Below are 12,064 nucleotides of genomic sequence, written 5' to 3'. Positions count from 1 at the left end.
CCCGCAACACAATGTCTAACCCGCTAAATAGCTCCCCAGCGCTCACCTTATACAAACACCCCTGTCCTTCCACCAACAAAGTCTTACGTTCCGTGCGCTCACGTCTTAAAAAGACCCTTCCGACTTTCCGTCGGGTCTTTCCTCTGTCCGGACACAGGATATCCCCGTGCCACTGCCCAGCCCCGCACCACGTTCGCCATGCGGTGCATGAACGGCTTCCCCGCGACGGTACGTTGCTTGCTAGCGGTAACGGGCAGCCGCACCGTTACACATCCCCCCTCCTCTACAGACGATGGCTGTCGTCTCAGGGAAGAGCCACGCCGCTCCCCGTAGGGCACCATCCTCACACCCCCTCCCCCTCATCCTCTGGGATGCGGGAGAGGAAATCTGCAACCCTGTTTGAAGCACCTGGCCGGTACATCACTGTGAAGCTGTATGGCTGGAGAGACAGGTACCACCTGGTGATACGGGAGTTGGTGTCCCGCATCTTCTCCAACCACTGTAGCGCCCTGTGGTCGGTCTCCAGCTGGAACAATATCCCCAGGAGGTAGTACCGCAGAGAGTCAAGCGCCCACTTGATCGCCAGGCACTCTAGCTCCACCACAGAGTACCTCCTTTCTCTCTGTAGCAGCCTCCGGCTGATGAATGCAACCGGCCTCCGGGACCCGTCCACTTCCTGGAGCAGGACTGCCCCGAGCCCCACCCCAGAGGCGTCCGTCTGGACGATAAAGGGCCTGTTGAAGTCCGGGCTCAACAGGACTGAGTCGCTGCAGACTGCCCCCTTCAAATCCTGGAAGGCCGATTCGCACTGCTCCGTCCACACCACTCTGGTTGGCAACGCAGCCCTGGTGAGATCCGAAAGGGGAGAGGACCTCTCGGCGAAGTTAGGGATAAACCTTCTATACCACCCCATTAACCCCAGGAACGATCTCACCTTCTTCTTTGTTGTTGGAGGTGTGCAGCTGCGAATGGCTTCCACCTTCTCCACCTGTGGCCGGATGACGCCATTGCCGATCACGTAGCCCAGGTAACTGACTTCTTTCTTTGCTAGCGAACACTTCTTCGGGTTGATGGTCAAGCCTGCTTCCCGAATGCGTTTGAGGACCTGCGTGAGGTGATACATGTGATCCTGCCAATTATCGCTGTAGATTACCACATCATCTAGGTACGCCGCGGCAAACTTGTGGACGGCCTCCAGAACACCATCCATTAGCCTCTGGAAAGTTGCTGGCGCCCCCTGCAGGCCAAACGGCATTACCCGGAAGTGGTACAGGCCGAAAGGGGTCCGGAAAGCCGTCACCTCTTTTGCGCGCTCCCTCAGGGGCACTTGCCAATAGCCCCGGGAAAGGTCGATTGTGGAGATTTACTTCGCTTCCCCCAACCGTTCCACCAGATCGTCAATCCGGGGCATCGGGTAAGGGTCCACCTTGCTGAGGGCATTGACATGCCGGAAGTCTATGCAGAATCTGATGGTGCCGTCACGCTTCGGCACCAGTACCACTGGGCTGCACCAGTCACTAGAGGAGGGCTCCACAACTCCCAGTGACAGCATGACATCCAGCTCTTCCCTCAGGCCAGCCACCAATCTCTCTGGCACCCGGTAGCTCTTCCGCTGGGGGGATGTGTCTGGCCGCAGGATGATGTCGTGCTCCACTGCCGTTGCCCGCCCAGGCTTTTCCTGGAACACATTGGGATCTAACAGCTCCTTCACCTGGTGCTGCTTACCTTCCTCCAGGTGGGAAAGGTCTACGGTCTGTGAGGTGGTCCCAACAGGGAAGAACTGCTCCTCTACTTCAATCACAGCTCCGACAAACAACTGCGTCTCCATTTGTTCTCTGGAATGGAATTCTTTCAACAAGTTAATGTGAAAAGTCTGTTTCTTCTTACCCCGCTCTGGCATAGAGACCTCATAGGTGATGTCTCCCACTTTCTTGGTGATCTCATAGGGGCCGTGCCACTTGGCAAGGAGTTTGCGGTCATCAGTGGGCAGTAACAGCAGCACCCTTTGGCCTGGCACAAAAGTTATTTCCCTGGCTTTTCTGTCATACCATGTTTTCTGCTTTTTCTGCGCCATCTCCATGTTCTGATGCGCCAGAGCGGACATTTCTTCCAGCCTGTTCCTCATCTGGATGACGTACAGGGCCACATTCTGCTTCTCGTCTTTGGGCCCCTCCCAGAGCTCCTTCAGTAGGTCCAATGGACCTCTCACTTTCCGACCATAAAGAAGCTCAAAGGGCGAGAAGCCAGTCGAGGCCTGTGGAACCTCCCTGTATGCAAACAGGAGGTACGGCAGCCACTCATCCCAATCCTTTCCCGTCTGTGAGACAAAGCGGCGGAGCATGGTTTTGAGGGTACGGTTAAACCGTTCCACTAGCCCGTCTGTTTGGGGGTGATATGGCGTGGTCTTAATGCCTTTAATGCCTAAGAGACTGTACACTTGTCTCAGAAGTAGGGACAGAAAATTAGTGCCCTGATCTGTCACTATCTCTCTCGGCACCCCCACCCGTGAGAATAGCTGTATCAAGCAATTGGCTACCTGCCTTGCCTTGATGTTCCTAAGGGGAAATGCTTCAGGGTATCTTGTGGCATAGTCGCACACTACTAAGATGTATTGATACCCCCCCTTACTTCTTTCTAATGGGCCGACTATATCCATCCCAATACGTGCAAAGGGTGTATCGATGATCGGAAGAGGATGAAGATGTGCCCGTGGGGCTGCTCTGCCTGATGTTAACAACATGTACAGACAAACTCTGCTACATCCGTGTACATATTGGGCCAACTAAACCGGCAACCAACTCTGGCAAGGGTTTTGTGTCTCCCTAGATGTCCTGACCATGGGATAGAATGGGCTAGTGTCATAACTTTCTGCCTCATGGGGCCTGGCACCACCAATGTCTCAATCCCTCCTTTCACTTGATACAGCATCTGATTCTTCAGTATGTATCCCTCTTTCTCCAAGAGACTACCCGTGCCCGGTGTCTCTTTGTCGCCCCCTGTTGCTTTCTGAAACCATAGCTCCAGGGTCTTGTCTTGTACCTGCAGTTCACCAATGTTTGTGGGTATATCAATGTCCAATGTAATCTCTGGCCGTGGCCACTCTTGCTCCTTCTGACCAACTGTCCCTTTTAACTTCTGTCTGCGTTTCTTCTGCCTTGAAGATGCCTCCTTCCCGGCCTACTCTCCACATCTAGCACCAATTCAGCCTCAGCAAAAGGAAGTGCCCTCCTCTCACTAGCAGCTTGGGCCCTAGTGACTGCATTACAGTGCTTAACCTGGGGAACTAAGTCACATAAAATTGGGAGATCATGACCTAACACCACCTTATACGGCAGCTGCGGTGCTACCGCCACCGACATGAAAAAAGTTTGGCCACTAACGGTAAGAAAAATCTCAGCAGTTGGGTAGCTCTTCACATCACCATGGACACAACATACTTTTACTGAGGGCTGACCACTACCCAACTCCTCAGGAACTAGACTCTCGTGAACCAGTGTTTGTGAACTGCCGGTATCAATTAGAGCTTTTGCTGACTCTCCATTGACCAGCACCTGAACTGTGTGACCTGTGATGTTAGGTATATGTGGTGTATGTGGCCTAGGTGTATAGCAGACACTGGTGTCCTGCGTTTTCCTTGCCTGACAGTTTGGCTTAGTGTGACCCCATTTCCCACAGAAGTAACACTGAACGTCCTGTCTGGTGTTATCTGGCCATCTAGTACTTGTAGGTCTACCATAGCCTTGACCATGACTCTCCCAACCCCCACTAGATTTACTTCTAGCTGCGCCCCGCTGGCTGGTGTTTGGACCCATGGTGCCTAGTCGGGCAGACTGGAACACTCCAGCCCATCTAGCTGCCTCCTCTGCAGTTCTGGGATCGTGCTCCCGGATCCAGATAGCCATTTCTGTGCCCAGCATATCCATATATTGTTCCAGAATGATAATTTCTGTAATTTCCTGTACAGAGTGCTTCTCTGGCCTAACCCACTTTATAAAGAGGTCTTTCAAGCGCACATACAGTTCTTTGGGCGTCTCATCCGGCCAGATCTCTGTCGTGCGGAACCTCAGACGGTAGGTCTCAGGGCTTATGTTAAATTTCTTTAGGATGGCCTCCTTCACCAACGCATAGTCCCCTGTTTCCGCCATCTCCATAGAAACAAATGCACTGCGGGCCTTCCCAGTCAGCAGTGGTATCAGCCGTATGGCCCATGTTGACTCTGGCCATCTGCACGTCACTGCCACCCTCTCAAATGTGGCCAGAAAAGGTTCAATGTCGTCGTCCTTGGACAGTGGGTGAAGCTTAGGTTCCTTAACGAATTCTCTGGGTTCTTCCGTTGTTGCAGGCGACTGGAGTGTCCTGGGCCTTGGCCCCTCGTTGCCCTGACGGATGTCTCCCACCTGGCCCTGAAGTTGTTGAAATTGGTGATTAATTGTCTTCCATCGCTGGTCCTGGGACTGCACCACGTTCTCCCATCTTTGATCTCGTTGCTCTTGCACCTGTAGTAATGTCCTCATAAGCCCGGCCAGTTCTGCCACTGCCCCTTCTGCTGACTTTGTAGATGTTGAGACCTCATCTCCATCTGCTGGCTTTGAGGTGGTGTCCCCCTCCTCCCCTGACTGGGAATTGGCCTCGGCCCCCTTGGCTGGTTTGGGTTTAGGCGGCATCTTGAACACTGCCCCCTGTTAAGGCGCTCCAGTTTCTTCTGACACCAATTGTAGGATGGCCAACTTTGCAGCGGTGATCAAAAACTTGGAGGCAGTGATTCAAGGGTTTAGAGTCAATCCCCGCAGGTTTTATTTAATAAAATGAAAAAAAACTCTGGAACCCTAATTTCCCCTACCTACCCAACTTCCCAAATAACCAGACACTTTCAAAATATTTCCGCTAACTCAGGTAATTTCGGCATTTCCCATACTTGCTCGCCAGAGGTGTGGTCGGCTGTTCCCTTTAGTCCCCACTTGCCTCCACCTGCTCTGCGCTGCACTTTTATCCGCGCAGCCTCAACCATTCTGACCATTATCCCCCTCCTAAATCAATTAATCTTACTATACTACCTACTCCAGCTAACTAAACATAAATACGTTCCCTAAAATACTACCGACAGGTAAATACACATACCATCCCGCTACACAATGTCTAACCCGCTAAATAGCTCCCCAGCGCTCACCTTATACAAACACCCCTGTACTTCCACCAACAAAGTCTTACGTTCCGTGCGCTCACGTCTTAAAAAGACCCTTCCGACTTTCCGTCGGGTCTTTCCTCTGTCCGGACACAGGATATCCCAGTGAAAAGGGCGTTACAGTAGTCCAGCCGGCTGGACTACTGTAACGCCCTTTTCACTGGTCTTCCCAAGAAAACCACTGAAAGACTACAGCTCATTCAAAATTCTGCAGCTAGATTATTAACCAAAACTAAAAGGAGAGAACACATTAGTCCTGTCCTAGCTACTTTACACTGGCTCCCTGTTACCTTCAGAATTGACTAAAAAGGTCCTTTTCCTCACATACAAAGCTCTACACGGACAAGGACCTAGCTACATTGCTAACTCTCTTATAAACTACACACCAGCTAGAACACTGCGAGCATCAAATGCAGGCCTATTAGAGGTCACCAGAAGCAGTCATAAGAAGATTGGTGACGCGGCCTTTGTCAATTACGCCCCAAAACTATGGAACAAATTACCCATACATATTAGGGAAGCAAACACGCTAGACATTTTTAAAAGACAGTTTAAAACCTACCTTTTTACCAAAGCTAATTATTTATAATTTATCTAATTTGATCTCAGAAGGGTTTTACTACTTTTATTAGTTATATTATTGTTTGCTATTAATTATTACTTTTATCACTTGTATTATTGTTTTTTATTGATTCTATGTAAAGCACCTTGAGCTGCAATTCTTGAAATGTGCTATATAAATAAAGTTTTATTATTAATACCACGCTTACCCTTCTCAGCTCTGAAATGCCGCTGAATGAAACTGTCAGAAATATTAATCTGTATCATGTATTGCACAGTCAGTCGGTGAAGAAGTTAAGAAACTTTATTACTTGCGGCCGGCTGCAAAGAGAAAAGTTATGGTGATACAAAGTCTGTCCGTTAGCATGTTGTGCTAGCTAACCATTTAAACAAAACCGCTCTCCACAGTCAGTGGTTCATACACAGGCATGTAACTGTCACATGGTCTTCTTTCATTGGCCCCCCTTGCATAGATCTTGCGTGCGGGTGTGTGTGTGTGTGAGTGGATGCATGTCTGTGTGTGTGCATCTTGAAGTGGCCCGCTTAGGCTAACTAAATGACATGCTCAGATAAGATAAGGATCTTCCTGTTTACCTAAGCCTGGTCCCTTGCCTATAGTTCATTTGGGGGTGGCCTCTCTACACAGAAGGCTAAACACAGTATCATTTTATACAGAATAAAAGGATAAGAATAAGGGAGTCAGGTGGCTGAGCGGTTAGGGAATCGGGCTCATAATCTGAAGGTTGCCAGTACGATTCCCGGCTGTGCCAAATGACGTTGTGTCCTTGGGCAAGGCACTTCACCTTACTTGCCTCGGGGGAGTGTCCCTGTACTTACTGTAAGTCGCTCTGGATAAGAGCGTCTGCTAAATGTAATTTTTTTTTTTTTTTTTAAGGTTGTATTCTGAACTTTTCTGACAGAAACATTGCTGTCTTACAGGAGAGGGTCTTGACTCCTTGTCTGTGGCTCATGTCAGTGGTGATAATGTGGAGCTTTTGCCTCCCCTGAGGGTGACTGACACACATGTGGTGGTGAACATCACAGACCTGTCCCTATGGGGCCTGGTGAGACCGTTCATACCTTTCCTCACCATCAGGGGGCAGGTGCTGCCCTTCTACGAATCACAAAGCTCTCTTCTGAACCTGGTTGTTTTACCACACAACGTTCCACTCCCGGAGGTACAGTCCTTCCAACATGCCCAAAACACATCAGTATATCAGTTGCTATGGTTGTATCAACAAGCACTGAAAAGTGTAAATTTTAAGTGGTTAAATAAAGGGTAGAAGTATGTTGGTGAGCTAAGAGAGTCCTGTTGCAGGTGGAGAAGATGCAGAGATTGAGCTCCTACATAACTGTGTGTTCAGACTGCACACTCTCTCGTGGGGAAGTCTACAGTCTCTGCTGTGATGTGGTGGAGGAAGATGACATTCAACCTAAGGTAAACTAATACCATATAATACTGCTGTTGTCAGATGATGTCACATTAGGCTCAAAACAACCTTTATATTATCTGAGTTTGTTTTCTTACTAATATGTTTCCCTTAAAACATTCTTACTTAATTATATACTGGCCGAGGCTCGTCCAAACCAGGCAGATGATTCTGAACAGTTCAGATGTACAACCCCAATTCCAGAAAAGTTGGGACGTTGTGTAAAATAAAATAAAAAACAGAATACAATGATTAACAAATCTTATAAACCCATTATGTTATTCACATTAGATGTGAATAACATAATGGGTAATTCATGCTGCCATCAAATTCAAATTCCTTATTTTTTTCCTTAAAATTGTACATTTCATCAGTTTAAACATTTGACATGTTTTATATGTTCTATTGTGAATAACATAATGGGTTTATGAGATTTGTAAATCATTGTATTCTGTATTTTATTTTACACAACGTCCCAACTTTTTTGGAATTGGGGTTGTAGCTGTTAACAATGCTCTCATCTGTGTTTCAGTGTGTTCAGGTCCACTGGAACTACGGTCCAAACTACCACCCCACCTTCCAGGTGTTTCTGAGCGCTGACACAGAGAAGGTGAGGCTGAGGCTTCTGGAGAGAGGGGGAGAAGGAGAGGAGGTGTGGACAGCACATGTTCCACTAACAGGTACAGGACATCCTCAGGGTCCACATTCAGGCTTCTGTTTCTGCAGTATTTCACTGAGGTTAATGATTGGCAGCAATGCCCACCAACCTGATGCCAGAATTAGTCCCACTCACAAAGACATTTGAATAAAAGGAAGCCCCACCCACTCACTAAATCCACCACCCACTAAAGTCCTGTAATGAAGTTTAGCTGATGAGAACAAAATACTGAACTATGCTGATCTTTGCTTTACCTTCTGCACTTTCTGTATGCACTATGTGTATGTCTGCTAAATGAATACACAGAATACACCCAGCAGTGATCAGCTGCTTCTCCCTCATCAATGTTCTGTCACAGTGAACACTTCATCACTTACAGCTGAACACATCTGGGTTTCCTCCACAAACAGGTTCCTCATCGACGGGTGGAAGGCAGACTGAGCATGCTCAGAGTGACTGCAGAGGAGCAACTACGTGGTGTAAGACTGGCGTTTGTGCATCGAGTGTCCAGGCCTGTCCTGAATGATCTGCTGGGTGGACTTCTGCAGGAGAGGGTGATCAACGTTGCTGAGAGAGAGGCAGTGACGGAGGAGACACAGAGGGCAGAGAGAGCACGGGCCACCATCGACATGGTCCTGAGGAAAGGAGATGAGTCATGTTCTGTGATGAGACGCCTCCTGTGTGATATGGACCCCTACTTATATTCAACACTGGGCTTTAAATAATGCTGAATAGGATGAATTTATAGCTGTAACTGATTCTGTAACAAAATGCTGGGAAAATGTTTCAGTCTTGACACGGATTAGTGGAATGACAGCAATGAAGGATGGGTTTAATGTAAATAAATATATTTTATCCATATTTATATACAGAATGGATGTTCAGGCAAACATTTTAAGATTTTAAAATATTGTTTTTAATAGGTAATATTATTTTAACATCATTTAAAAGGATGGAAACGACTCAGATTATGGAACCTATTTCCACTAGGTGGTAGAAGCATTGTTACTGAATGTAAAATTGTTTTATATATTCCATTTTATATAAAACTCAAAATTGTATTCATCTGTAAGGTTAAGGGTCACTTTGTAAGGCGAGACATGAGGAACTGCAGACAACACTGAATTGCTCCTCCCAAGGCTTATTTTCTTTTTTCTCAGAGTTTTCTTGGGGGTTTTCCTTGTCTTCCTTGAGGATTTAGATTGGTGCAGTTCTAAGGGCATATTCAAATACATTTGATTTGGTCAGTGCAGACCTCTGTGACATTGCTTGTAAAAAGAACTATGCAAATGAAATTGTATTTGATTCGATGACTTAACCAGCAAAGTTCACCCCAAGGCAAAGGCCACATAGTCCTGGACCTAGTGAAGTGTGGCTCATATTTGATGGGTGAATAAATACAGTCTGTCTTAAATGAACATTAGTAATACATATTTGGCATATTGTATGAACTCGCCCAAAGTTCTGTAAGTAACAATACCTAGACAGGTAAAGCTGTGAGTAACCATAGACAGGAAATCAGTTCAGTCAAGACAATCACATATTAGATTTGAGAATTTATTGTTACATGACATGGACATGTAGATTTAACTTTGGCGGAGTGGATGATCTAAGGGAAACACTCCCTGCCTCCTCGATGCAACACATACATGACATATGACGCAGGGAGCAATAGAGATATAATCCCCCTGGTGGATATGGTGGTGGGGATGGTGGAGGGCGGCAGCAGCACTGATCATACAACAACCGGGGTGAGTGTGTGCGTATCCGCGCGTCTTTTAAGACGCCTTATCGGACATGGCCCAATGGATATGCGCTGCTAACATGAGTGTAGTAGTGGGCGGAGGAAAGGAAGGTGGAGTAAGACGCCTTACGTCCCCGACAAATGGATGACACGTGCTGCCCGATTGCCCTGCCTGAATTAACTGAGCTTATGTATGATTAAAAAGCCACTAGTAGTCACAACAGTAACTAATGTTCTACTTTGGTGGGGTCACAATCACAACAGGTGGAGGACAATTCTCAGTTTGTGGAATCAACCCACAGTTAATCATCCTCACAGTTTGCAGTTTTATGAGAGGCCATATAACCATAGGTCATATATTTTATAAGCTGTAGGAATGTAGAGGTTAGCCTGGCACTGATTGTACCCTGGTTCCCTGTATGCCATGTTGAAGTATCCAACATTAATGTAAAACAAAATAATCGTGTTGTGTCGGCCACATTTAAAACTATATACAATCTAATAACATCCCATGATCTTAGATCTCTATCAGAAATTTCACAAAGCAAATATGTCATATGCTGTATATCATCCAAGTTAATGCAGGATGGGGTCTCCGGTGAGGTTAAATGTTCCTTCTCACTTCTGCTGATATTAGACATACTGGATCATTTTGTTTTGACAAAGAAGGTCCCACAGAAGATAACAATAGTTTTAATTCTGTTTCTATCTATTTGCTTTCTGCGAACACCGACCTCTTTCTTGATCGATCAGAGTCTAGTTTCAGGATGTGCCCTCCTCCACGTTATGATTGGTTCCTGACAGGTCCTTGGTAGGGCTTGTTTCACTGTCAAGACCCGACTGACTTGTAGTTTGGAGCTCCTTAGCTTCCTCTGAACACTGGAGTCCAAGAATAACATGCAGATAGATTAATCATTAATTTCTAAATTCATAGGACAGCATTTTCTCTGAAGTTAACCTTTTAACAAATTCTGAAAAGACATGAGTAGATGGATGTCTACAAGTTGTCTTAGAAGTAACTTTTAGAAACAAGTACATTTAGTCATTTAGCAGACGCTCTTATCCAGAGCGACTTACAGTAAGTACAGGGACATTTCCCCTGAGGCAAGTAGGGTGAAGTGCCTTGCCCAAGGACACAATGTCATTTGGCACAGCCGGGAATAAAACCAGTAACCTTCTGATTAATAGCCCGAAACCCTAACCGCTCAGCCACCTGACTCCCTCCCCAAGTAAGGCTTACAAGGTTTACTGAAATCCAGGGCAGTTTGTTTGGTAAATGTAATGCTTTTTACTATCTCAGGTTCCAACAACAGGTGCAGTAGAATGACATATCATCCAACAATCTCAAATAAAACAATAATTAAACAATCAAATCACTCAGTGGTTGATAATGATGACATTTTGGCCTTACAGCATGAACAATTATAACCCACACATATGTTGAAATACTTTGAAATACAAAATATGTACACATACTTTGCTAAGTGCACCAAACAAGGCCATACTGTATATATTACCAACCAAAATCAAGGTGGAGTCCCTGAGTGGGGCGAGGGCTGAGCCTGGGACTCCTCCTGCAGAAGCAGCTGTTGGTGAAGAGGTGCCAGGGTGCCCCAGAAAACACCCCAAACAGCACACAATACAACAATACAACAGACTGCAACAGCAGTGGGGATTGCAGACAGGTTTTGATTTCTATGTAGACATTTACAAATCCAAAACTATATACTGGCCTTAATTTGCTGTGTGCAGTGTAATAACTCATATCTTTATCTTTTACTGTATGTCATTTGCAGAATTCATTGATTATTTATTTAATTATTATTTCTTTATTTTAGATTTGATGTGACAAGGTTCCTTTAATTATTTCATGCAAAAAACCCACACCAGAGTTGCTTTGATCTACTAGGCCCACTATGATGTTGAAGTGGAAGAATATGTACTACGTTTTTGATCAATTTCTCAAAGTTTGAAACAGCACTTGAACTTCAGCAGAGTTTGATGCAAAGGTTTATTGGACAGAGTATCAAGAGTACAAGTGAGTGTGTTCCTGGGAGCAGACTGTACTTTTTCTCCGGACATTCCTCTTATATATCAAAACCTTATTATTTTCTGTAATTTTGCTATTGGTACAATATTGTTTGTCACAGATGAATAATGCATTTCTCACACCATTGCTCTCTTACTCCAGGGGCTTCAGATTACAGTTGCATAGAAAAACTTAAATTTACCTCTTGATAGCTGGGCCTTGTAGTTTTCTTATGGAAGAAGCATATACACATAATGTTCTCTCGCCCTCAGCCCCTAATTATCCAGATTTGCACTTTGGGCTTAATATCTTCTACATCATTAAATCCATAATCATTCTCCATCTTCATAATTACAACAGTGTGATGTTTTTTCTACAACGTCATAAGTAGAACCATACAAATCGGAATGGACTGGAATGGAATTCTGACACAAGACACATACAAGTTACTAATCAGTCA

General features: G+C 45.8%; 1 protein-coding gene across 1 annotated transcript in view; it reads left to right on the top strand.

Moving 5' to 3' along the window:
• Window positions 1-9,228, top strand: part of LOC134024910 (uncharacterized) — a 186,515-nt gene extending 177,287 nt beyond the window's left edge. Inside the window, 4 exon segments of the mRNA XM_062467658.1 lie at window positions 6,683-6,921; window positions 7,062-7,181; window positions 7,706-7,853; window positions 8,242-9,228. Of these exon segments, the coding sequence (XP_062323642.1) occupies window positions 6,683-6,921; window positions 7,062-7,181; window positions 7,706-7,853; window positions 8,242-8,357 (623 nt within the window). The 3' untranslated portion in view covers window positions 8,358-9,228.
• The last annotated feature ends 2,836 nt before the right edge of the window (window positions 9,229-12,064 follow it).

This window comes from Osmerus eperlanus, chromosome 8 (assembly GCF_963692335.1).
Source record: "Osmerus eperlanus chromosome 8, fOsmEpe2.1, whole genome shotgun sequence".
NCBI lineage: Eukaryota > Metazoa > Chordata > Actinopteri > Osmeriformes > Osmeridae > Osmerus > Osmerus eperlanus.
This window is presented reverse-complemented; position numbering and strand designations above follow the sequence as displayed.